The 27,653-nt window shown below is 32.3% G+C and overlaps 1 protein-coding gene and 1 long non-coding RNA gene across 6 annotated transcripts; one reads left to right on the forward strand and one right to left on the reverse strand.

Moving 5' to 3' along the window:
- The first annotated feature begins 14,827 nt into the window (after window positions 1-14,827).
- LOC18995780 (acyl-CoA-binding domain protein) lies at window positions 14,828-22,691 on the forward strand. Of its 3 annotated transcripts, XM_088871976.1 has the most exons (5): window positions 15,135-15,219; window positions 15,553-15,803; window positions 17,118-17,229; window positions 20,633-20,704; window positions 22,344-22,691. In XM_088871976.1, exons 2-5 carry the CDS (start codon window positions 15,679-15,681, stop codon window positions 22,434-22,436), a joined length of 402 nt encoding a protein of 133 aa, XP_088728102.1. In that variant the 5' UTR covers window positions 15,135-15,219; window positions 15,553-15,678; the 3' UTR covers window positions 22,437-22,691. The 3 variants fall into 3 exon arrangements, with proteins under 3 accessions (XP_011624266.1, XP_020524376.1, XP_088728102.1); XM_011625964.3 differs by having other exon boundaries at window positions 14,828-15,803; XM_020668717.2 differs by having other exon boundaries at window positions 15,039-15,803; window positions 20,633-20,714.
- On the reverse strand, window positions 17,247-27,564 carry LOC110007472 (uncharacterized). Of its 3 annotated transcripts, none has more exons than XR_016059321.1 (3): window positions 27,396-27,564; window positions 26,828-26,983; window positions 17,247-18,942 (listed from the first exon to the last, which is right to left on the reverse strand). It is a non-coding gene; the product is annotated as an uncharacterized LOC110007472 (long non-coding RNA). The 3 variants fall into 3 exon arrangements; XR_016059322.1 differs by lacking the exon at window positions 17,247-18,942 and adding an exon at window positions 19,281-20,434; XR_002281325.2 differs by lacking the exon at window positions 17,247-18,942 and adding an exon at window positions 23,008-23,416.
- Window positions 27,565-27,653: the final 89 nt, after the last annotated feature.

Raw genomic sequence — 27,653 nt, forward strand, 5'->3', positions numbered from 1 at the left:
ACTATTTTTTAGACTTGAAATCTATTTTTTTCAATGTCTATATATCTTGATGTTAAGATTATTGATTTGAAGGTTTTTCAACATCGAAATCTCTTCTAGTGAAATTTTGAGATGTGCTTTAATTTGATTGTTTAGGGTCTCAACACTCAGCCTTGTATAAATTTTTTCCTTTAGATAAATTTTCTTTTTTCAAATAATGTATATATTTTTCCTTTTAGATAATTTTCTTCCTATAAACCCATATTTTTGGACCTCCTTTCTCTTTGGGGAAAAAATCAAGTTTGTTCCAACACACCTATATTTTTGGACCTCTTCTCTACTTAAGAAAGAAATCAGGTCGGTCTAGCACAATGTGTGCTGGATTGGCTTCGATAGGGATTAGAGTGTCTAACATGATTTGTCATATAAAAGTTATTTTTTTACTTGGGGGTGGATATAAGGAAAAAATAAATAAAAAATATGGAGACTGGTGATGTGGTTTAAAAAATGGCAAAAAAAAGTTGAATCTACTTTGCCCTTTTTTCTTATGTAGTTTGAACTAGTATTTATGGTTTTTTAAGAAATTTGATTCGTCTTACAAGTTGGATTGGCTATCAGTGCTTTAGTTCAAAGTAAATATTGGATTTGGTTAAAAATTGGTTAAAACTAATAGCTTGTTTAGTTCAAATTGAATATTGGATTTGGTTAAAAATTGGTTAAAACTAAAAGCTTGTTTAGTTCAAAGTGAATATTGTATTTGGTTAAAAATTGGTTAAAACTAGTATTTGATTGGTTTGACTCGACTGGTTCAACCAGCCTAATAGAATGGATAATTTTTTTCATATATTATATATTTTAGTTTATTATTTATATTTTTAAAAATCCAATAACACCAATTTAATTAGCAGCCAAGCCGGTTTTGATTGAATCTGATTCTGATGACACTAGGCTAGACCGGTGACAATTAAGTCTGATCTCGATAACCCCAGGCTGAAGATCTTAAAACGGATGGTTATGGCTGCCAAAATTCTAGAACTGGCCTAATAAAAACAAAATAAAGCATCACATGAAATCCTCATCCATAGAGCATTTTTGGCAATGGAAATTTTAATAATGGCTTTAAAATCAATTTCCAACCTTACAATAAAATTTGAAAATAAAAAAATAATACAGATCTTGTGGATCTTTGAACACTTATTTTTAAGTTAAAATAGACGGTCTGTATGACTTGTTACAATATACATTATTTTTAAAGCTTAAAATCCTAGTTTTTAGTCACTAACCGTGAGCTTGAATTACAATTTTGGATGAATTATGGGTATGGTTTTTATAAGGTTGTAACATTAAACAATCCAATTAAGGCGCACATCCAAATTTTATCATAACATATAATTATGGTGTAAGAAATTATTAGAATTATCTGAAAATCTATTTTCATATATAAATTATAAAATTTTAAACTAAAAAAATAGTTAAAATCAAGTAAATCTATGAATATATAAATTTTTTGAAATTAGACGATTTAAATAATGTGATGCAAGATGCATTGGTTCTAGGCTTAATATTTTAGATTTATTTTTCATATTCATACATCTGGTGGTTATAATCAATTAAAGGGCTTTTTAACTTTAAAATAAATTTTTTCGGTGGATTTTTGAGGTGAATTTTTAATTCTACATTTTAAGATTGCGACTTTTTTCCTTATGAGATAGACTTAACTTATTTTGATAGGGCCGCAGCCATTTCAAACCATTTTATGAAAACATGCAGTCCAGCTGCTAGTGAATGGCTTTTTCCGGGGCAACGGACTTCTCGAACTCTCTCTCTCTTAATTTTGTCCGGTAGAATTTGGCGCGGTTTGGGACAAGCTTTGGCCTTTTGTGGCGTGCTGTCCTTTCTCTCTCTCTCTACTCTGTGTCCTCTCTTTCTCTCTCTACTCTGTGTCCTCTCTCTCTCTCTCTCTCTCTAGGGCACGGCCCAGTACCCTATAAACGGCCTGTCACAGCTTTAATGGTTTTTGGGGTTTTGACTCTTGAAAACGAAATTTCGGAGGTTTACGGGACAAAATTCAGTGAGGGAAAGCCGTCAAGCGAACAGTTAAATTTCGGACTTCTTGGACGAAATTCAGTGAAATATAGAGAACGCTAAATACGGTTTGAAAAGAAGAAAATTGTTTCGCGCGCGCTGGACGGCAGTTCTACATATGCACTTTAGAAAGTGTAAGGCATGCCGATGCAAGTAAGTGTTCCTTTAAAAACATTGGAAAGTACCAGTCCAAATGTTTATATATATATATATATATATGTTTGGAAGTATTTTAATTTTAATTTTTTTTAACAGATCCAAATCACTTGAAATTTTAGGTATATGTTCTTCTTATCAAGGTGCACCTAATAAAAATATAAAAAAATAATTTATAAAAAACCTTCGAAATATTTTGGGGGTATTTTGATCAATTTATTTCATGTAAAATATTCTTTTGATATTTTTTATAGATTCGCCTATTTTTGAAGAACACACACCTAAAATTTCAATTGATTTGGATTTGTAAAAAAAAAGATTAAAATTCAAATACTACCGGACATCTATGATCGTCAGATCGGCCCAGATTCGATCTGGGCCGTTTCGGCGTTTACTGTTGTGGTATACGAATCGGCATACCGTAGTATTTTCCTATATATATATATATATATATATATGGAAAAAGTCTTTCCAACATCTATAAGCGAAAAATGAACAGTGATTTTGCCTATGTTTACCACCATCCAAAGTTCATTCCACGATCATGATTGTCTCGTGGTATTTCAATTTTTTTTTTTTTTATAAATCGGAATGATCTGAAATTTGGAGCGTGTGTACATCTTAGTGATGCGCACCTAATAAAAATATGAAAAAAATATTTTGTAACATATAAATTAACCAAAATACCCTTATAAAATTTTTCATGGCTATTTTAGTCAATCTATATTTTGTAAATTATTTTTTTATATATTTTTATTAGATTCTCTTATTTTTGACGAACATACACTGAAATTTTCAGATCAGTTCGATTTGTAGAAAAAAAAATAAAAATTTAAATACTACTAGACAATTGTGATCGTACGATGAAATTTTGATGATGATGAGCATAGCTGAAATTACTGTTCATTTTTACGTGTATATATATATATATATATATATATATATATATATATATATATATATATATATATATATATATATATATATATATATATATATATAATTAACTTCACAACCCTTTAAATTATAAAGGTTAAAAAATAGAGAGGGTGGATTTATTAATTTGGTAGTTATTTTTTTAAAAAAAAGTTATTTTTTGTGATATCTTCATCATTAAGTTAGAATAATTTTGTAAATATTATTACAATGCAAGGAGTACTATTGTCATCTTTATAAAATGTAAAGTTGAAGTTTTACTAAAAGACAAGAGGCACTCTACGATATTAACTTCTAAACTGGAATTGCACTTTGTAAAAATTAATGGTTAAACTATTTGTTAAAATAATTTTTTAAATAAAAAGTAATAATCTATTTTATAAAAGGTATGGTTTTTATAAGGTTACAACGGTAAACAATCCATTTAAGGTGCACCTCCAAATTCGATCATCATATATAATTTTGGTGTAAAAAATTCTTAAGATTATCTTAAAATCCCTTTTCATATCTAATTATAAAATTTGAAACTCCAAAAGTGGATAAAATCAAGTAGATCTATAAACATATGAAAATATTGAAAATGAACGGTTTAGATAATGTGTTGCAAGATGCAATACTTTTGGGACTCAAAATTTTTTTTTTTTTTTTTTTTTTCATATTTTTACAATCAATTAGAGGGTTTTTTAACATTAAAACAGTCTTTTATGATGGATTTTTTAAGTGCATCTGTAATTCTTCATTTTAAGGTCACAACTTTAAATAATTTTTTTTTTTTTATAAATACATCTATCACAACCCTTTTAACCTTTGCATGAAATCAATGCCAAATTTAAAGCTTAAAACATAATATATGTATGAAAATTTGAAAATCTTGAAAATTGACGGTCAAAAAATGGAAATGCATTTTTTTCTTGTTTCCATGCATCAAGGTGTGGAGATTACCGATTCAACAACCTCTTCGAGTGAAAATTTTTGAGGATGGGCTCTAGTTTAGAGTTCTATATAAACTTTTGCCTTAAAATTAGCCTAAATTTTCGGTAAAGTCGTAATTTTTAATTTTCGTTACGAAATCCTGCAGAAATATTCGCTCGCAAAAATCTCGTTGCGCTTATTTGTCGGCGGGAATAGAGGCCGTGGCAGTTATCCTTGCTGACGTGGAACATTCAAAGCCGTACGATGAAATTCTGAGGTTAACTGGGCCAGTTGTCTCAAAGATAGCCCTCTGAATGTACGGTTGGGATTGTTACACTTAGCATAAAGAATCTGGCGTTATGTACGGGTGAAATTAATACACGTCACGTCATGCTCCTGCCCTACTTGGCGCTGTGCCTGTTGGTGCTTTGTACTTTTCATAGGGTGACCATGTCTTTTTACACTAAATTTAGGGTATTTCATGGGAAAAGTTTATATACAGCCGACGCTCTAAACAGTCAAATCAAAGACTGCTTAAAAAATTTCGTTAGAAGAAGGTGGTTTGATTCTTAAATATTATCAAATTGATCATATCGACATGCATAGACATTAGATGAAATTTTTTTTTTTTTTTTTTTTCAAGTTTTAGAAATTAAAGAATTCTTAAAAAAATTCATTAAAAGAAATTGATTTGATGCTCAAATATCCTCAAATTGATCATCTCGACATCAAGATATATGTACATTAAAAAAAAAAAAAAAAAAGAGATTGCAAATTTTAGAAATAAGGTATTTTGTAACGTATTTTTGGATTGTCAATTTTCAAGATTTTCATAGATCTGTCGATCTATACTATTTTTAAACTTTTAAACCTTATAAATAAAAATGAAAATATATTTTAAGGCTATTATAAAGATTTCCAGCATGTAAGGCACATTTCTGAACACTATTTGAAGGTATTGAGCATGTAAGCAACATTTTTGGACATTATTTGAAGGTAGGCTCCAATTTGATTGTTTAGAGCCTAGGCTGTATACAAACCGTACCCTTCTTATATTTAAAATGAAAATTAGAGAAACAGCTGAAAAATAATTATTTTTGGCATTTATAGTAATTTCCAAGTATTTTATGCAAAAATAATGTAAATTTTAAGTACGAAAATATTATAAATATGGATAAACAGAATATTAGGAAAAAAAAGTGACATTTATGTAAGGGTGCAGTTTCTATAAAGTTGCAACCTTAAACAATCCAATTAAGGCGCACCCCCTAATTTTATCATAACATGTAATTTTGTTGTAAAAATTCGTAGGATTATCTTAAGATCTATTTTCATATGTAAGTAGTAAATTTTAAATTCCAAAAATGGTTAAAATCAAGTAGATCTATAAATATATGAAAATCTTGAAAATGAGTGGTTTAGAAAATGTTTTGCAAGAAGTACTATTTTTGGGACTCAAAAACTTTTTTTTTTATATTCATATATCTCGATATCGAGATGATCAATTAGAGGGTTTTTTCTAACATTAAAACAACATTTCCAATAGATTTTTGAGGTGCATATGTGATTCTACATTTTAAGATTGAAACCTTATATAAATTTTACCCTTTATGTAAATATACTTTTTAGAATATTTTAAAGTGTCCCAATTTTCGTATTTTGTACTTGTCTCTTTGTTTGAAATTTCCTATTTATTCTTTAATAATGTCAGCATGGAGCTTCAGACTGTCGGTTTTTTATGCCCACCTCAAAAATTAGAGCCCACCTAAAACATTTCATTAGAAAATGTTATTTTGATGCCCAAATATCTTCAAATTGATCATATCGACATCAAGATGTATGAACATGAGAAAAAATGGATTTCAAGTTTTGCAAATAGTGCATCTTGTAACGTATTTTTTCACCGTCAATTTTCAAGATTTTCAGGTTTTCATAGGTTTGCTCGATCTACACTATTTTTGAAGCTTTAAACTTTATAACTAAAGATGAAAATATATTTTAAAGCTCTCACAAAAATTTCCAGTATTGAAATCACATTTCTTGACACTATTTGAAGGTATGCTTTACTTTGATTGTTTAGTCCCCCGACTCTATATAAACCACACCCATTCTTTCTTTCTTTTTTGTTTCCGAGCTGAATTAAGATTTTGAAATTAAGGGTTCCGAATTAAATAAAAGGATGATGTTTCTATAGGGCTTACATTTTATGAAAATAAAATAAAGCCTCACCTCAAATCTCTATTCGAAAAGTACTTTTAGCAACGGAAATCTATATGATGGTTCTAAAATCAATTTTCAACACCAACAGTAAAATTTGAAATTAAAAAAGGGGGACAAATCGTGTGGATTTGTTAATACTTATTTTTAAAACAGAATAGACGGTCTAGATAATTTGTCACAGTACATACTAATTTTAGAGCTTGAAATCCTAATTTCTTTTCACAAACATAATATTCAAGTCGAGATGATTGACGTAAAGGTTTTTCAATGCTTGACTTGCAGTTTTTGATGACTTATAAGGCGAGGATTTATTTATTTTGATAGAGTTGCAGCCCTATCAAACCATATTCCTGATTAAAAAGGACATGAGCATAAAATGTGATAAAATAAAAATTTCAAAAAACAAAGGAAATGGATTATGAAGCATGAAAGACATTTTTTTAACACTATAATAAAAAGAATATTTATAAAAAAAAAATGATGAGATTAGCCCACTAGCTCATATAAACATATGAGCCGAACGATTCAGATTGAATTTGAGCCAATCTAAAGATCACGATCTCATTTTGTGTTTGAAAAAATTAATTTTTTTCTACAAATCCAAATAACTTGAAATTTTAGGCGTCAATTATTCTCATCAAGGCGCACCTAATAAAAATATTTTAAAAATAATTCATAAATAAATTGACCAAAATACCCCCGAAACTTTTCAGGGGTATATTTGTAAATTTATTTTTTACTAATTATTTTTTTGATATTTTTCTTAGATTCTCTTATTTTTGAAGAATATATGCATAATATTTCAAGTTATTTAAATTTTTTTAAAAAAATTAAAATTCAAATACAAAATTAAGTCGTAATTGTTAGATCGGTCTAAATTCAATCTGGGTTGTTGGCTAATCCCGGCATTTTCCTTTATAAAAATTCCTAAAGCAGTATCCTAGTTTGATGGATAGGTGCTCGTTTGTATGAGACAATTTGATATTTTTGAATATTCAAAAGACCTTGATGCACATTTTTTTGGGTACATACTGCATATTTGCTCTATCTATTTCATTTGAATCATTTTTAGCCATGTGAAATTCAATAGAAAAAGTATACAATATTAGAAATAATTTATTTTGGACTTTGTGGGTAAACAATGATACATCTTTGACCACCCAATTTAAAATCAAACAGTTTATGATGATTGTGACCTTCTAGCATAAGAAGTAAATAGTCTCATTGTATACATTCCCTTTTATATTTTAGAAACTGCGTGAGACCACCTTCTTATGAGTTGAGGACCATTAAATTACTCTAAATCTTTGGAAATTTATTACAGCCTTAAAAAAAAATGGCTTTTGCTATTTTAAAATAATATTGAGTAAACCAATATATTATCCATTAAAATAAATTCCTTAGGTTACATGTTGAGATGACATTCAAGATGAAAAATTTTTATAGGTCGTTTTTATTTAAGTGGCTATTGCAGAAAGCATGTTAAAATGATATTCAAGATGAAGCACTTTTAAGTCTGCATCTCTTTCACCGGATCATAATTTTGGGGTACGAGGTTCCATGTGTAGATTTTTAGGTCCTCAATCGTTCAAAACACAAAAATGAGAGGTATCACACTTATTCCACAGAGGTTGTGCCTCATCAAATACTTTTTCATGAAACTTAAAATCAATATTAAATTAATTTTTTTCCTAATTTTGAGGGACAATTCTCAAGTATGAAGCTGTTCAGGTTTTTATTTAGAAAATCTCCCATGAAGAAATTGGCTTTCAAAGAAAAACAAGACAATCTTTAACTATGGATACATACGGGGAAGGTGAAGAAATTATAGCGACCTTGATAGAGATGTTATGTGGACTAATTGTAAAGCTCCTGCTCAAAACATAGATTTTACTTTTTTTTATATGAGTTCTTATCCGTTTTTTGAAATATTCAATTTTTATTCATTAATGAGAATGGCGGTCAAGACTTTTAAGTGGAACTCAACTGGCTTATTGGTCAACTTTTTTTTTTGGGTAATCCAGTGGGGAAGACGCGCCCCTACCCATAAATTCGCTTTATTCTTACCCCGAAAAAATCTAAATTTCACCTTATAAATGTGTTTTAGATCAAAATTTTTACAAGTCAATAATCTCAACCTCTATGATTATGAATAAAAAAAAGATAAGAACCTTAAAAATATACTATTATGAACATTTTTATTCTTTGCCAATAATCGGATCTGCAATTTTTTGCCGCTACAAATACATGGATCTAAGAAGAAAATGCATTTGGTGTGAGGTAAGATGTGCTACAAATCCCAAATCTATTATGAAGGTGAACTCATCAAGTTTTATTCATTATATTCATTTCAAGGCATAGAAATAGAGAGAGAGATATTTAAATAAACTACATTTAAAGCATGTTTGTTATGCGTGAAAATATTTTCATGAAAAATTTTTCATGTGAATTTTTTTTTTACATGACTAGGTATGGGAGTTTTTCATACCAATTGGTTACCAATAAGTGTAAAAATATATATTAAGACTAATTGGTATGAAAAAACTCTCACACTTAATCACATATGATAGAGTTCTTTAATCTTAATATACACGAAAATATTTTCACATACACGAAACTTACCCTTGGTTTATAAGAGCATGTAACGCAAATAAACTGCCTTTGGTTTATGAGAGGCACATAAGGCCTCTGTAATCCCTGCTGAAAAACACCCATCTAGTATGAATTATGCAAGTTGAATATAGAAAAATGGGAAGTGCTTTATGATCCGTACAATAAAATTAAAAAAAAATAAAAAAAAAAACGAAGAAATTAGAGACATTGAATTAACTTTTAATATTAAAAGTCACAACTTGAAATTAGAGACATTGAATTTGAAGTCAAACAGTTGAGGTGTCCCATTCGTCTGTTTAACATTTAAGAAGTTTTAGTATTGGACCTAGTCAATCATATACTCCAATTTACTTAATTTCAAATTTGACTGCTAGAGGCAAAGGATCCTGTGCACACCCCTAGTTTCAATCGTTGCCTTGTTGTTGTTGGCCATTTTGGTTTGGCCTTTTAAATTTCTTTTGCAAGGAAGTATACAATAAGATCATTTATTCCATATAAAACTTTTACAATCAACCCTATCTGTCTTATGAAATAGAGTAGCTGCGGTGTCCCATTAACCATTCTCAAGTATGAGAAATTTTTTCTTAAACTTTGAGCAAAGAGATGATGCTACCCTATTTGATGTCTAGCAAATAGGGGTGATTGGATTTTTTTTGTACCATAACAATAAACGGAAAAGTATAGAATAAAATCATTTACTTTTGGTACAAGATGGTCACATTAATCTTGATCATTAGACGTGTATTTGCGTGGCTTCAATTATTTTATTGACTAAGCTCAAACTTCAAAGAAATTTTTTCGAATTTTGTGTCACATGCAAGCAATCGAATTTTACATCGGATAATTATAAGTAAATGTGACCACCTTGTATAAAAAATAAATAATGTCATTGTATACAATCCCAAAGTAAACAATCTTGCATACAAACCTCTTTTTTTAATTTATATTTTCTCTGTACTCCATAGAAATAGTTTGTATATGGAGAATTTTACTTGTAAAAGAAGGTTTTGTTTTTTTGAGAAAAGATGAGCTTTATTAAGATAATGAATGACACGAGGTGAACAAAACAAAAGAAAGAAAGACAAGAAGAGAAGAGGGGGAGTGAGAGCGGGGAAAGAAAAGAAGAGAGGGAGACCCTAGTCTCATTAGCCAAAGAGTCCGCCGCAAAATTAAAACCACGAACAACATGAGAAAAGATGACCTCAAACAAAGTAAGTGACAGAAGAATTTCATCCATGAAGCCACTCAACCTCCAGGGAGTGGAGTCCGGGCGAGAACACCAAGAAATGAAATTTGCCAAATCTCCCTCGATGATAACCGTATGGATAAAGGGATCCAAAAAGGCCACACCCTTTCGCACAACCCAAAATTCAGCTTCATTGGCCTCCCATTGGTGTAGCCTCTTTGAGTATGTCCAAAGAACTGAGCCCAAGTGATCTCATAAGAGATCCCCATACCTGTAATGTGACCCTTAATACTGCCATCGAAATTAAATTTAACCCATTCCACCGGCGGCTCTTTCTAGACAAAATGTTTGGTAGGGGGACTGGTTTTGAAAAGCAACAACTGTGTGTAATGTGAGAAGATCATGTTTCTGTGTACAACTTTAAGACGGAGAAAAGTGTAAACCCAAAGAGTAATAGGTCACTGGATGGCTTCAATAAAGGAAGGTAGGTCTCTACTGTGACCTTCAAAAATTCTCATATTCCGCTCTCTCCATAGGTTCCAAGTGAGTACAACAATTGAAATCCTCCAAAGCTGAATTCCCAATGCAGAAAAAGGAAGGATCCACAGTTGTTGCAACCAGGTATGTGTCTCAGCATGTCTAGAGCCAATCCAGTTGGCAAAGCCCAGGCTGAGACAAAAGGGCAATGGATGAAAACATGGTCAATAGATTCCTCATCGCATTTGCAAAGCAAACATACATTGGTGAAGATGAACCGCAATCTCCTTAGCCGATCAATAGTAAGTAGCCTTTCATAGCTTAGCAGCTATAAAAAGGTTTTTACACGATAAGAAACTTCACACTTCCATAGCTTAGCTAAAGAAGGCACGTCAACGATATATTGGTATTTGTAAATTGCATGGTACAAAGATGAGGTCGAGAATTGACCATCAGGTTCCAAGGACCAGACGATCCTGTCTGGTTTCTTGGGATAGTAGCAGAAGGCATACAACGATGCCAACAAGGCTTGGAACTGTTCGGCAACAGTAGCATCAACTCTCCGAGTACGAATCATGATATTCCAAACCAGTTGATCTCCAGAGACTGTTAACATATTCGCAAGCATCTCATGTTTTTGCGTAGATCTATTATAGAAAGCAGGATAAATGAGTTTAAGTGGACAGTCGCCCAACCATTTAGCATGCCAAAACCGAGTTTGGGTTCCACCCCCCACTAAAACTCTCGAGTAGACTATAAAGACCAGTTAACTTGTTGAATCCCCTTCCAAACAAGTGAAAGTCGGGATAGTCTTGGGCACCTTTTAGCAATAAAGCCGTCAGGGTCCTTCCCGTATTTACCAAAGATGACCCTTGCCCACAGTTGGTCCCTATTATTGGCAAGCCTTCACCACTTGTAAAAGAAGGCTGCAATGATCAGCATTATCCCACGACAATATATGGAGTAGAATACCGCAACTAAGGTTGTTGCTCTATATAAAGTATGCCATTTTTCTAAGGAAAAAGTTTATATAAGGTTGCAACCTTAAAATGTAGAATTAAAGTGCACATCAAAAAACCATTATCGAAGGTTGTTTTGATGTTGGAAACCCTCTAATTGATTATCTCGACATTGAGATGTATGAATATGAAAAAAAAGAAAGAAAGAGATTTTAAGTCCTAAAAATAATGTCTCTTGCAACACAATATCTGAACCGTAAAATTTCAAAATTTTCAAGTGTTTATATATCTATTTAATTTGAACCACTTTTGAAGTTTAACATTTAATAATTAGAGATGAAAATAGATTCTTAAATTATCCTAAGAATTTTTTATACCAAAATTATATTTATGATAAAATTTGGAGGTGCGCCTTAATTTGATTGTTTAAGGTTGCAACCTTATACAAATTACACCCTTTTTCTATCTATTTAAGAATGGACGAAGTTTATATAAGGTTGACACCTTAAAATGTACAATTCATGTGCACCTTTAAAATCATTCGGAAAAGTTGTTTTAATGTTGGAAAAATATAATTGATCATCTCGATATCAAGATGTATAGATATGAAAAAAAAAGAGATTTCAAATTCTAAAAATAGTACATCTTGTAACAAATGGTCTATTATCAAGATTTTCATACCTTTATAGATATGCTTGATTTGAATCATTTTTTAAGTTTAAAATTTCATAATTAGAGATAATAATAAATTCTCGCATCATACGCTAAAAATTGCATCTCATGACAAAGTTTGGAGGTGCACATCACTTTGATTGTTTAAAGTTGCCACACCTATTTTAGGAGTTGAAGTTATTTCTTTATTTGTATCCATACATCTTTAAGTGGAGATGATAAGATTGGAGGGTATTTCAATGTCGTAAAATGTTCTTCCATAGGATTTTTGAGGAGCATCTTACTTCAATACTATAAAGTTGATACCTTATAAAAACTTCTTCCTTTAAATATAAAGAACAGATACATATTCGCGAAATATATAGATACAAAAAAAATAAAAAAAATTCAACAACTAAAAATAGTATATCTTGCAACAAATTATTTTGATCGTCTATTTTTAAGATTTTTAAGTGTTTATAGATATGTAAAATCTATACTATTTGTTGTATTATAAATCTCATAACTAGAGATGTAAATAGATTTTCAAGCCATCATAAGATTTTCTACACCTATATTTTCAGGCAAAATTAAGCGGTATGCCTTGCTTCTAAAGTATAAAGAGGGCACATCATACAAACCTCACTCCTATTTAAAGTACTCTATTTAACCAAGCATATTATTTTATTTTCAAAATTTCAATATCGAGAAAACTTCAAAATAATGATGAAAATCTAGATATACACAAGACTTTGGGGAATAATGAACTTTTGGGGAATAATGAAAAGATAAGGAACAAACTTTTTTCCGATTAATTTGAGGAAACCATGAAATGAGAAAAAGGAAAATATTATTTCCAATTTAATCCGTCAAATTTAAAATAAAAAAATGGATTAGAAAATCATTTTCAGAAGTAATAAATTATAAGATAAGTAGGCAAGCATGTGACAAAGGGGTGTGTCGAAACAGTGGAGGTCTGTGCATGGGAATCCCCTTTAACAATGGAAAAAAATTTATATTAAGGTTGCAACCTTAATCTGTAAAATTAAAGTGCATCTCAAAAATCCTTCAGAAAAAGCGCTTATCATTGGAAAACTCTGTAATTGATCATCTTAACATCAATATCTATGGAAATAAAAAAGAAAAAGATTTCGAGTGCCAAAAATAGGACATCTTGCAAAACATTATCTGGACCGTCAATTTTCAAGATTTTAATATGTTTATAGATATAACTTGAATCATTTTTGAAGTTTAAAAATGTATAATTCGAGATGAAAATAGTTTTCCAAGCTATCTTAAGGCATTTTGACACCAAAATTACATATTATGATAGAATTTCGAGATGAGTGTTATTTTGATTGTTTAAGGTTGCAACCTTATGCAAACCATAACCTTGAAAAATTGTAAGGCCTAATCCGGATGGAAAAAAATAAAGCCTCACTTCAAAACTCAATGACGATTGTAGTTTTGGCATAAGAAAGCCTTCAAATTGATCATCTAAACTTTGACCATTAGGGATGTAAAAAAATAGGATTTCAAATTCTAAAAAAGTTTATATTATAATAAAATATCTAGACTTTCCATTTTCAAATGTTCATATATATATAAAATTTGTGCTGGTTTCTAAGCCATAAATTTTACAATATTGGCGGATATGAATTTTAGAGCCATCATAGCGATTTCACATACCCGAAGTATTTTCTAGACGAGGTTTCAAGCTGAAGACTTACTTTTCTGTATAAGGCCTTGGCTTTATAGAAACTGCATCCAAATGTAAAAGGGTGCATTTAGCTTAAAGCATAAGTCTTAGGCTTTACACTGAAAAGAAGAAAACATTTTCAAACTCACATAACCATCTTCACATGCAAAGAGTTCAAAGGAAGGAATTTATCAGCTTGTTTTTTTTCCCCACGTTTGTAGGCATGTGTGAAAAACCCTATATAATCAATTTCTTTTGAGGCCTTATAATGATCTGTTAGGGCTTCACAGAAACTAGGTTCACAGTCTTCATAGAGAGAGCTAAAGTGTTGCCAACAGTGAAGGGTTGAGAAGAGGAAGGAAGCATAAGATACATATGAATATTATTAACTATAGGATGGTGTTTGTATAGGGCTTAGGCTTTATGAAAACAAAATAAATCCTCGTCTCAGATCATCGTTTGAAAAGCACTTTCGCCAAAGGAAATTTCATGATGGATCTAAATTAATTTCCAACACTGATGATAAAATTTGAAACCTAAAAAATAGTATAGATCTTGCGGATCTATGAACACTTAATTTTAGGGTGAAATGGATGTTGTAGATAATTTGTTATAATATACATATTTTAAGAGCTTAAAATCCTAAATTTTTTTCACAATTAATATGTTCAAGTCGAGATGATCGATGTAAAAGTTTTGCAATGCTTGAATTATAATTTTTGATGAATTATGAGATGAAGCTTTATTTATTTTGATAGTGCTCCAGCCCTACCAAACCATTTTCCTTAACTATACATTACAAAAAATATAAATTTTTTAAATTTTTAGATTTGGACCTTACCCAACCTACCTGGTTGGATTAGGTCCACATCTAAGTTAGATCTTGTCTGGTTGGGTCCCGGTTGGGTTAAATTAGACCCAACCCTACTAAGGGGGGAGAGAGAGAAAGTGTTTTGCGTAAGGTTTCGGCTTCATGAAGGAAAACTGGTATGAAAGAAATTTTTTTTGAAGGCATGAAAATAAATTTTTTTATTTTGGGCTATAAATAAAGAAAATGCTTTTTGCCAAATATATATATATATATTTATGTTCCAAATTTTGGATCCAAACAACACAAACAGAGAATTTCCTTTAAAAACTATTTTTTGATAAACTTTTTTAAAGGATACAAACGACCCTAAGGTTTTCACGGTTTTGCTTTTCTTATTCTTTCTTAAAACTGAGGCCTTATGTAAATCACTGCTCAGATACCTTTCGAAGTTCACGAAGTTCTCACAATTGATGGATACGAGGAGAGTTGTTTTGTATCCTTAGCCACCTGTACCATATTTTTGCTAGAAAGCACTGTCAGCAATCCTCTCTAGAAAGCACTTTCAGCAATGGAAATCTCCGTAGTTTTAAAATTAATTTCTACCATTGATGATAAAATTTGAAATTCAACAAATTTTAGGGATCTCGTAGATCTTTGGACACCTACTTTTAAAGAGAAATAGACCTTCTAGATAAGTTATTAAAATGTACACTATTTTTTTATTTGAAATCCTAATGTTTTCAAGTCGATGATTGATATAAAGATTTTCGGATGCTTAAATTATAAATTTTCAATTAATTATTAAGTGAGGCTTTACTTATTTCGATAGAGCTGCAGTCCTATCAAACCATTTTATTTATTTTGATAGGGCTCCAGGCCTTTGAAACCATTTTCCAATAAAGAGGGGTTTCATAGGGGAAAAACATCGTACAGATGAGAGGTAGAGAAACATATATAAGGGGACAAAATAAGGGGTTCTAAGTTGACAGAGTTGATGGCTCTTCTCAAAGGCCCTGTTTTTGTTGGGCTGCTGGTGATGCTGGCTTTGGGGTGTGCTATGTACCTCAGGCTATGGTCTGTTCAGTCACAAATCTCTCTTGAAGACCCACAACTCATCAGGTCTTTCTCTCTCTGTGGGGCTCATGTTCTCAAGTTTTTGGTTAAGTAATTTGTTCTTAATTCAATTTCTGTTTTGTTGGGTACTGATGTTGATTGTATGATCAATAGGATGGACATTTGTTTCAGCGTGCCAATTGATTGATTGCCTTGATGCCCGTGTGAAATTTGTACAGGATCACAACAAGATGAACTCCGCATGTTTTTCTAGTTTTTTTATTGATTCATTCATTGATATCCATTTGAACTTTGTATATGATCATAACTAGTCCATGCTTTTCTATTTTGTTTATGATTGATTTCCTTCAAATCTATTTGAAGTTGGTTACAGGTCATAACAAGATGAATCCCCAGGCATTTCTAGCGTGTTTATTGATTGATTTCCTTAAGGAAATTTGAAATTTGTAGATTCTCATAACCCTGGGCTCAAATTCTAAAAAATGAGCTTACTTTCCACTAGATGATAGTTAAAGTGCAATTCTAATTATTTCCTTGTGACCCACTTGTGAACCCATCCTGTTAAATTGTAAAATGGGATGAAAGTCCATAATTTCTTTTATTTACTTATAATTCCTTGTATTTTCTCTCTATTTAGGCTTTCTCTTACTCTCTCATTGTTGTCACTAACAGATTTAGAGTCGATGGTAGTCTAAAGTTGAAAAGATAGTACTTAGATATATTCACCTTGCCCTATTCTTTTTTTGTTTTTTGAGTTTGATCCTTTTCCTCTTTTTGGTGTACCTTTTCTGATCCCCTTGACGCACTTAAGATTCATTTTACCTAATTTTTTCTTTGTAGGGATTCATTATAATTTGCTTGTACTTTTCCTGTGAGGATTTCATTCCATCAAGTTTTTGGTCAGTACCTTTCATCAAATTTGGTCGCATTTCTAAGACACATACAAATCAAGAAATGGTCCCAATTTTTAGATATTAAAATGGTTATAAGGATGGCTGAAGAAACACGAATTTTGTGACACATTCAGTAATTTTGTGGAGGCACTTTTATCTTGAGAGCTTGTTTTGCTATATCGGCGGAATTATTTTTACCTTGAAAATTATTTATGCTTTTTCTTCTTCTATGCCTTATTAACTTGTATGAGTTTGCTCTCCATTGATTGCAATATCATGGGGACTTCTTAGTACTATCACTAATTCTCTCTTTCTATCTAACACCCCGCACCCCCCATATATTACATGGAATCTGAACCGACAGACTAAGCTTACTAGTCGAGAGAGCCAAGTAGGTTCATAATTCGTTTGAGTAGCACTTGCGTATACTTTTTTATGTATCATATATATCGTATACGTTATGCAGGTTACAGTTCGAACGTGCTCACAATGAAGCATTGGATGAATCAGCCGAATGGAGAATGAAATATGATGAGGAGGCGGAGAGGTCCAGGAACTATATGCAGGAGGTAGTCGAGGTACGGAAATTTTCCTCTTTCTTGGTTTAAGCATACTGTTTTTCTAAGAAGTAAGTTGGGCCTTATAGCTAGCAAATCAATGATTTGCAATAATGCATGACTCATGGTATCTTCTATTTTTTGAATTATTTCTATTATGGTTAGTTGTAGTTGTGTTGCATTGTAGGGCATGTTGTAATTATAATGATTAGTGTATTTTGTTAAGGCTACTGATTTCTATTTTTGTGGGGATTGTATACTCTGACACCATTTGTCTTTCTTACAAGTAGGTCACAATTACTCCTAGCCATTAGATGTCACATTGGATGGCTTGTGGTGTGCCACAAACTTCAAGAAATTTCTTTTTTAAATTTTGAGTCTGTTCAATGACATTCTCACAATTACCTGATTTGAAATCTGATGGACAAGAGTGTTTGTGACCTCCATGTACTAAAAGTAAATGGTCTCTTTGTATACTTTTCCATTTTTTTCAAACAAAAAAGGAAGGGGCAGTTGTGTTATCTGCTGGTACTCATGAGGATCTATGAGTAACACACTATGAAACCCTTTTCATTTCTCTTCCTCACACTTTAAGGCCATTCCTTTCTCTTCTTTTTACCTATTGTTTATGATATGGGATTTTTTATGGTATGGGATTTTTAGAACCAAAAATTGACCTTTGTTATTTGGATACCTCAGGAATGGCCTCACACTTTAAGGCCATTCCTTCCTCTGTCCTTCACAAATTTGATGAATGGTTTGGATTGGGTTATAATCTAGTTCCCTTTATTGTTTGGAACTCTATTTATAGGTGGGATGCATTGGAAGTCTTGAATTCTTTGTCACCTGAGGTATACTCTTCCTCAAGCTAGTTTTCCCATTTGATGCATTAGGTGGTGGCTATAGCCATTATTTTACCCATATAGAGGACCTGTTTCCCATGGGGCATCAATATTCAAACAAAAATTTTGCTTTAGTCATGGTCTTTCTAAATATATAAAGGTCTGATACTTACACACAAACTTGTCTCTTCTTTTTCTGGGTATACCCACCTGGTTGTTTGTGAGAGAGAGGTTTGAAACCAACCCTCTCTCATTGCAAACGGGGCATCTCACTGTTAAGCCGAAGGCTTAGTTGAAAAAAACAAAGAGAAAAATTGTCTCTTATCGATTATAATAACGACATCTGAAGTTTTATTAGAATACGTCATGTTGCAAGTCTGAGAACTACCCCTGAAATGCAAGAATCTGTTTCTTCCCTCCATGAGTAATCAAACAACTTTGGTGCTCTGGTAGACTGATATGATTGATTGAGATGTTTTTTGAATATTGACTTGGGACCTCGGTAGGAACAGAACTCTAGACATCATGTTGTGGTTCCCTGCCTCCTTGACCACTCAGTCCTAGAGGTGATTCCTAATGATTGGTTGAAATTGCTGTTGTAAAATGATTTACCGCTTACTTCTATCTATCTAACCTAGTTTGGAACAAGAATTGTATTTCAATTTTTGATTTGAATTCCACCTTTAGGTAGGACTCTTGATAGAGCAGAATGGCAGACCAGGATTCATGTGGCCATCCCAAATAGTTGGGAAAAGGCTGTGCAATTTTGGTTTGAATTCTACCTTTAGGTATGGCCTTTGATAAAGCAGAATGATAGATCAGGATTCGTGTGGCCATCCTCAATACTTGGGAAAAAGCTTTGATGATGATGATGAATTCCACCTTTAATTTTCTGCAAAGAAGAAAAGGGGACAAACAATGTGCTAACAATGCTTTCAATGGGATGCATAATGGTGAATTACATAGGAATGGAAATAGTGTGCACATGCATCAGGAAGTAGGTAAATTTAATGTAACTAGTCATTCAGTTTCAAAAACATCCCCAACTTGTAGCTATATACATTCATGAGCGTTAGATACGGATACATATGTCAAATATGTTAATATCAAAATTGACCTTGTAGACACTTCAAACGGTGCACTATTAAAGAAAAGGGGAAGTGGGATTTTAGGTGGCATTTAGTACTTTGTCATGAAATTTGAAAAAGAAAGGTAAATAAGAGGTGTCCATGATCTAAAGTGTCAGACATAGATTATCACGTACTTGGTGTGTCGACATGCCAAAAGACCAGGGCTTAAGTGTCCATGTTACACAGCTTCATGAGCACCACAAAATCCCTTAAAAGTCTTCTTGTGTTTATGGCTAGGCCCTTTCACATTAAGCTAACTCGAAAGTTGCTTCATTTTTTAATTACACAAATATCATTTAAGCTTGATATAGTTGCACATCATGAAAGTTTTGTGGTTGGGTGTATATCCTTTGTGGTCTTGCCTTTCGCTTTGCTTTCATCCAAGTCCATACAAAACTTTTACAAGTTTAAAAATGCAATGAATGGCTTTCCAATAGGAAAGTTGAAAATGAAAAGAAAACTAGGTTAAACTCTGACAAAGAACAAGTTTCAAGGGGTATCAGTGAATAAAATTTTGCTTCTTTGAAAAACCTAGCGAAGATTATAAATTTGTTGATATTCCTTGCAACTGTGAAGCATTACTGTAGGTCGTATGTGATTTATCATCTCAAACCACATTTGGATGGTTCATAACTTGTTTGATGTTATATTTGCTTTTCTGTTACATGTCATGGTTATGGAGGATGTTGAGTGCTGTATATTATCTCTTTATTTTTTTAGATCTTCGGTCATGGCTTCTGGGATATTGCCTTGAGCTTTGGTCTATTCTATCAGTTTTTGAGAACCAAGACTTGGGTTGGACTCGCTAGGGTACTCATCCCCAGTCACCCTGTCCGACTCATACTTAGTCGGTAAAAAATCAACAGTAAGAAGTTAAAAAGGGTGAGACTCAGGGCGATTCCTGACTTTTGCTTGCAGAATTACCGAGGTCCAAATCCGAGCCAACTTAGGGAAGTCCTAAATCAGTCCAGTAATTTTAATCGTTGGTTCTTATGTTGTTGTAGCGAACTATGTGTTTTATGCTGTCTTGTTTGATTCCAATGCCCGGGGAAAATTCTCTCCCACTCTCTTGCTCTCTCACACAGACACACACACACACACATACAGGTTGGACTTTTCTCAGAGAATTCTATTCTTGTTTCTCTTGAAGAGTCTACCATTAGATTGACCTAAATACTAGCTATCCCTTATAGAGACGTTCCAAACTCGCCACATGCCCCTCCTCTTCTGTCTTTATGAGTTTGTGTCTCAGATCTGTGCATGCATGCACACACATTAACATTAAGAAAGTAGACATGTTAATATATGGGCTTAAGATGCATCTATGCATTGATATGATAATTAACTTCCCAAGTCTTTGAATGGATGTGGGAAATGGAGAAGAAGCTTGTGAAATTTCTTTTGTATGTGAAATTAATGGGCTCGGATAAATTTTTCTGTTTTTTTTGGCAGATGAAAGAGGTTCTTGAGAAGAAGAGAGAGGAAAATGAAAGCCTGAAGGGCCTTCTTGATACCTTACAAAAGGTGGCATTTGGTAGTCTCATTTTCCATTTTCCTTTGGAGAGTGGTTACATAAGCCCGGCGTGTCGTAATCAAGCACATCTTGACCATCCATTCCCATGGTGGATGGTCCCATTACAGTGCGGGTCTAACATTGCTAAAATGTGGGTCCTACCTGTTTACTGTTTGACAAGATCATCCATTGGAAATGGACGGTCAAGATGTGATTGCTTATGATAAGTCATGCAAGGGTATGCAATCTTCTGCTCTCTCTTTAATAGTGTTCTCTCTTTAATGGTTTAACTAGCTATTGTTGTTTGGAAACAATCAAAAGACCCTTAATTTCTCCTATTAAATGTGATAGATAGAGGTATATATTGACTGGAGGGAAAGTATACTATGATCCATACCACCATAGAAATCTATGGCCGCAAGTGTCTATCACCGTTCAATCATTACATAAATGGTGATGAATGACTTGGTGACAATTATCTACTGATAAATTCATTTCATCTTTATTATAAAGAAAAATATATGAAGAGACCATTTGTTGTTAATACAAGGAGGTCACAAGTAATAATGTCTGTCAGATTTCAAATCGGGTGGTTGTGAGAGTGTCATTGACTAAACTCAAACTTCAAAAAAAAATTTCTCAAACTTTGTGATACCCTAAGCCATCCAATCTGACATCTAATGACTAATAGCGATTGTGACCTCCTTGTAAGAAAGTTAAATGGTCATATAGTATATAATCCCTTATTTGAATAAGTTCTAATGCAATAGTCACTCCGATAATATCCAAGAAAGATACAATCCATTAATATGTTTACTCGTTACTTTAAAATTATTGTGAAATTTATCATTTATAAATTTGTGATGAAATTCTTAGCATATATATGTTTTTCATTGTGGAATTTGAACTAGTATTTTCTATTTTAACAACAAATTTATGTTATAATATAATAATGTGAAATCTGACAATTTAGGTGTATCACACAAAGTTTAAAAAAATTTCTTTTAAACTTTGAACCTAGTCAATAGAATAAATGTAGCAGCTTAATTTCACATTTATTAGTCAAGATTTACTAAGATCTTAGTGTACTAAATGTAAAAGCGTATTGTATACTTTTCCGATGTATAATATATTAATTCAATATATTAAATTCCTGATAATTATCTAATAAATTCCGCTTAAATGACAAATACATTTTGATAAAAAACCGCAACATTAATAACCCATGAATGGCAATATTTCTCATTGAGATGAGATGAGATGAGAGAGAGAGAGAGAGAGAGAGAGAGAGTACACTAGGGTCAGGCCAAGTTTTGGTGGGTCTCACCTTTTTCCGATTAATGAGAGGTTAATGGGATGATTAAATGGAAAACTTCAGACTTTCAATGTTTCATTGGATCATAAATATAGTTTCCCTTGAGGCCTTCACCCATAGATCCATGTTGGATAGCCAGATTGACGTGTTGTATCGGGTTTGAATCGATGATTCAAAAAAATTACAAATGAATAAAAAATTAAAATTAAAATAGGGTGGCGATTTAGCGGGGATCTTAGAAAACATTAGATAAATGTGAAAGAAATATGTATTTGCCAAATTTGGATGGTGCTTGCATTCGGGCTTATATTTTTTGTGATGGTTGTGTTGGTTAGGAAAAGCTCAAACTTGTTGAACAGGTGGGAACCCTGGAGGAAGAGCTTAAAGCTGAGAAGTTAAAATGCAGCAAACTATCCCAAAAATTGTAAAGAGAATTTATGAAGAAAACTTTACAGGGAATGCTCCCTCTGTAATTTTGTAATAGGAAACCACTTTTTGTTATTGAAAGAGAAGTGCTTCAGAGATGAGCCCTGCTTGTTAGTTACTCTATATGACTCTCTCGCTCCCCCTCTCTCTCTCTATAATTTTGTGGTAGGATCACTCTCCTTTGTATTTGAAAGATGGGTGCTTAAGAGCTCAGCAACATTTTCTTTTGTAATTTAAAGAGAGGTGCTTCAGAGTTATTAGGAATCTCTCTCTCTCTCTCTCTCTTTCTATCTCTCTCTCTCTCTATATATATATATATATATATATATATATATATATATATATTTGTATTGAAGGTTATGCTTCTTCCCTATCTCTCTCTCTTTCTGTAATATGAATACCTTTTGTAATTGAAAGGGTAGTGCGTCACTAGTGTTTGGTAGTGACTTCTTGGAAATCTCTCAATTCACGAGCAAAAAAAAAAAAGAGAAAAGGAAAAGAACTGATTTTGTTGCACCTAAAGTTGCTAAAACAATGAAAGTCAAATTTTTAGATAAAGAAAATTAGGGTATAACTATAAACACTCGTCATTGATGAAGAAAAGATTGCAGTTTCAATATTTGTTAAGAAGTCCTCTTTTTAGGTACACCACTCTCCCTACATGACATTTTGCAATGAGAGAGAGAGAGAGAGAGAGAGATGAAATAATTCCCTATGTATTCTTTGGGAATGGTTATACAAACTAGAGAGAGAGAGATACTATTCTCTATGTATTGTCTGAGAATATATTTACAGACATGAGAGAGAGAGAGATAGAGATGCAACTGTCGTCTATGTATTCATTGGAATTAATATGAGAGAACATTAACGGCCCATTTTAGGGTTAGGTGGAGTTAGCGTCCAACTCTTGGAAACACCTTGTGATGGTCTCAACAAGGGCTCCATCCATGTTTTCTTGTGTTGCTGCAATTCCTCTCGAGCTCTACAGAATATTCAGCGTGACACCTTAATAACATCCTCTCTCTCTCTCTCTCAATGGTCCAAATTTTATTGATTATGGTCTGTCCTAAAATTTCCCCTCTCTCTAAATGGTCCTAATTTATTGTTTGTGGTCTGTTTGTTTCTCTCTCCTTGATGGTTTTAATTTGTTGTTTGACACACTCTCTCATTGAACAGAATATGACTTCTCAATAATTGCAAGCACACACTTGCCCTGCCCTAGGTGAAAGAGCTACATATGAGGATTTTATCTTTGGGATTGTATAATATGAGACTACTTGTCTTTCTTACAACGATACCAACCATTAGACATTAATTAGATGATTTGGGGTGCGTCGAACAGTTCGAGAATTTTTTTTTTGAACTTGGAATCCAATCAATGATACTGTTACAACTACTTGAGTTAAAATCTAAGAGACAAAAGTACTTGTGACCTCCTTATATTAAGGTACATGATCTCTTTGTATACTTTTTTTTTTTCTTTTTTTTGCAATATAAAATTTTTGGATTTTGAATCCGTAAAACATTGATAAGCGTTTTGTCTAAAAATTGGACATTCTTTGTTCAGTCGCTTACTTCAGGCGCATCTAGAGTGTTGAGTTATTTGTATGCACAAATACATATACACATACGAACATATACACCCATATATGAAAAAGTATACAAAGAGACTATTTGCTTTTAGTATAAAGAGGACATAATCACTCTAGTCTATGAGATTTTGAATCAGATAGTTGTAAATGTATAATTGACTAGACTCAAAGTTTAATAATTTTTTTTCTCAATTTTGTGACACATCCTAAACCATCCAATTTGACAGCAAATGACTAAGAGTGATTATGACCTCCCTATAACAATGATAAATCATCTCATAATATACAATCCTTATATATGTATATGATATTGTATATTATGACCACTTAGTGCAAGGAGGTCACAATCACGTTTAGCTATTGGATGTGAAATCCAATTAACAAAAGTGTGCCACAACATTCGTAAACTTTTATTTTGGACTTTGCCCTATAATGACACATCTTTAACCACTTAATTTCAAATTTAATAGTCAATGATGATTGTGACCTCTTTGTATCAAAAGTAAATGGTTTATTTAATAATAGGGTTGGGGTCGTGGTGGTAGCACCACTTGTGCTCCAAGTAGGGTCTAGGCTTCTATTATCACATAACACATTTAAAAACCACTAATGCTTTCAAAAAATAGGTAGGGGCTCGCCATCCCCGCTGAATTACTCCAAAAAAAAAAAAAAAGTAAAAGTAAATGGTGACATTGTATACATTTCCTACATATACATCCCCCAAATTGTTGGCCTAAAAATACTCTTAGATTTAGTTTTACTTAAGGGAGTGTGTAGAAAATGCTCATGTGCGTGGTCCATGACTAGCCTGAATCTACATAGACTCGGGCGAGTTGCTAGATTCATCCATAGGGCGGCGAGTTTAAGGTATCCCCAAGTTGTATGAACAACTCAGGGCATATTAAAAAATTCTAAAAAAAAATTCAAATGTTGTTAAAAATATGGGAAGTGCATAAATTTTTTATATGATTTGGATGTTTTTAAAAAAGGATTGGTGAGTGTTTTTTGCGCTAATTTCTATTTTTATATTGTCCTTATTTTTAGATTTCTTTAAATCTCCCCATTTATATATCAATTTTCTTTCGCATCCATTTTGCTTGATTTTAGTTTTATTTTTTCTACCTTCATTTATTTTAAAATTTTTACTTATCTAAACTTTTTTGTCTTGTATAGGTTTCGGGCCGGTCCACTCGAACTCGCCCGAATTGGTCGGTTCAGCCAAGGGGCCAAGGTCCCTTGGTCCGCTGGCTGATAAGGGTTTATGAACTTAGCTCCCGATGATCAATTGCGGTTGATTAATCAAAATCTTATATCAAAAGGGTGAATTGCCTATAAGAAAAAAAAAAAAAAAAAAAGTGGGTGCAGGGTAAACTACCTCAATTTAATTCTAAGAAATGAAAAAATAATATATTAAAAGTGGAAAAGCCCCTCTTCTATATATATATATATATATATATATAAGAAAATGATAGAGTCAGCCAGGCTGCTTATATAACAGTATCAGTCCAATGGTCCAAATTGAATTTGGGTCGATTTGACAGTCATGACCTCATTTCGTATTTGAATTTTTATATTTTTTGACAAATCCAAATCACTTGAAATTTTGAGTGTCTATTCTTAAATAATAGGAGAATCTAATAAAATATAAAAAAATAAATTGACCAAAATACCTTCAAAACTTTTCAGAGGTATTTTGATCAATTTATATTTCTCGAATTATTTTTTTTAATATTTTTATTAGGTGTGCCCTTGATGAGAAGAATGAACAACTTAAATTTTAAATGATTTGAATTTATAGAAAAAAAAATTTAAATATGAAATGGGGTCGTGACTATCAGATTGGTTCGGATTAAATCTGGACCGTTGGCTGATATTGTTACGTAAGCAGCCTCTCTCTCTCTTTATATATATATATATATATTTCATCAAGCCATGAATGTATTTGGGAACATATCCATATGTAAAAATGAATGAATAATAATAATAGTAATAACAAAAACAATAATAACTATAATAATCATAATTATTGTCAAAATGTTATAATTTTTTCGAAGAAACAACAATAAAGGCCTAGTAGAATTTTTAAAATTCCAAATTTCTTTGTCTTAATTTTTTTTAACCAATTAAACATAGAGAACATTCTTTGTCTTAATTTCTTGATAATTGGTTTTTTTATAAGTAATTATAATCTTTTTAGAAAAGTAAATGTATAATGGGCAAGCTTTCTATACTTCTCCTACTATATAAAACGTATATACTTCTTCCTATCGAGCCGTCCACTCTGAATGGATGGCTGAGATGGCCCCAATCACAATGTCACGCCTCTATAGTATTTTATTTGAAATTTTGTTTCTATAAAACGTTTAGACACCAAATTTTGGGCATCCATTCCTCTCTTAAACTCGCACCTATAAAAAAAAAGAAAACAAATATTCACAATAAAATACAATAACCAAAAAGCCCCTAAAAAATGTAAAGGGTATTTTAGTCATTGTATTTTATCGGAAATATTTTTTAAATATTTGTTTTAGGTGCACCTCATTGAGATGATATCACATACCAAATTTCATATTATTTTTATAGTTTCTAGAAAAAAATTAAAAATAAAATACTATGAGGCGTTAGATCTAAATCAAACGGTGAATGGTCCACTTGATTAAATTGGACTGCTGGATTGGGGGGAGTATGTATCTTTCATGCAGTAGGGAAAGTATTGGGATTGTTTTTTTTGACCAATAAAGGGGAATTATAAGGACCTTTCCCATGTATAATTTGTTGTGATTTGAACTTATGATACTCACTGATGATGAGACTCTTCGCCTTTTTGGAGGTCTGCTTCTTTTATTGATATTTGTTTCCACCATTTCCACAAGCTCGTCAAACCGGAAAGAACCACCCAAAAACCTAATCAGCTTCTTTGGAGAGAGAGAGAACATGCGCGTGTGTGTGAGAGATCACTAAGACAGGAACATGTGTGTGTGAGAGAGATCGATCTATAAGACATGAACGTGTGTGTGAGAGAGAGATATCACTAAGACATGAATGTGTATTTAAGAGAGAGAATGTTTGCACATACACAAAGAGAGAAAGATCAATATGAATGTGTATGTAAGAGAGAGAATGTTTGCACACACACAAAGAGAGAAAGATGAATAAGACATGAACACGTTTGTGTATGTGTGTGAGAGAGAGAAATCACAAAGACATAAGAATGTTTGTGAGAGACAGGTGAGAGGGAGATACGGAGAGAGAGAGATAAGTGTGTTAGAGAGAGAGAGCACAAAGACAGGCAAATGTTTTGAGTGTGTGTGTGAGAGAGAGAGAGAGGGAGAAAGATGTTCCATTTTTGAGGCAGGTAGGTATATATACCTGTTTTGAGATGATATCATACTTCCTAAAACACTGATACAATCGCCTTTCATCTTCCTTGGACATAATCACAATGCTTCTTTCTCCTTTCTTAAGTAACCAGTTTCAACAAATATGAATGAATGGGGAGAAGAAAACCTCGACTGACTTGCAATGGGAGAGAGAGAGGGGTTATTATATAAGCGTTGGTGCATGGGAATTGCATGATGCATGACAAAAGCAGCCCTCTTGCCGTTGCGTAGAAACAGGAAGAGAGAT

The sequence above is a fragment of the Amborella trichopoda genome, chromosome 7, assembly GCF_054954075.1.
Source record: "Amborella trichopoda isolate Santa Cruz 75 chromosome 7, AtrichopodaSantaCruz75HAP2 v2.0, whole genome shotgun sequence".
In the NCBI taxonomy this organism is placed as follows: domain Eukaryota; kingdom Viridiplantae; phylum Streptophyta; class Magnoliopsida; order Amborellales; family Amborellaceae; genus Amborella; species Amborella trichopoda.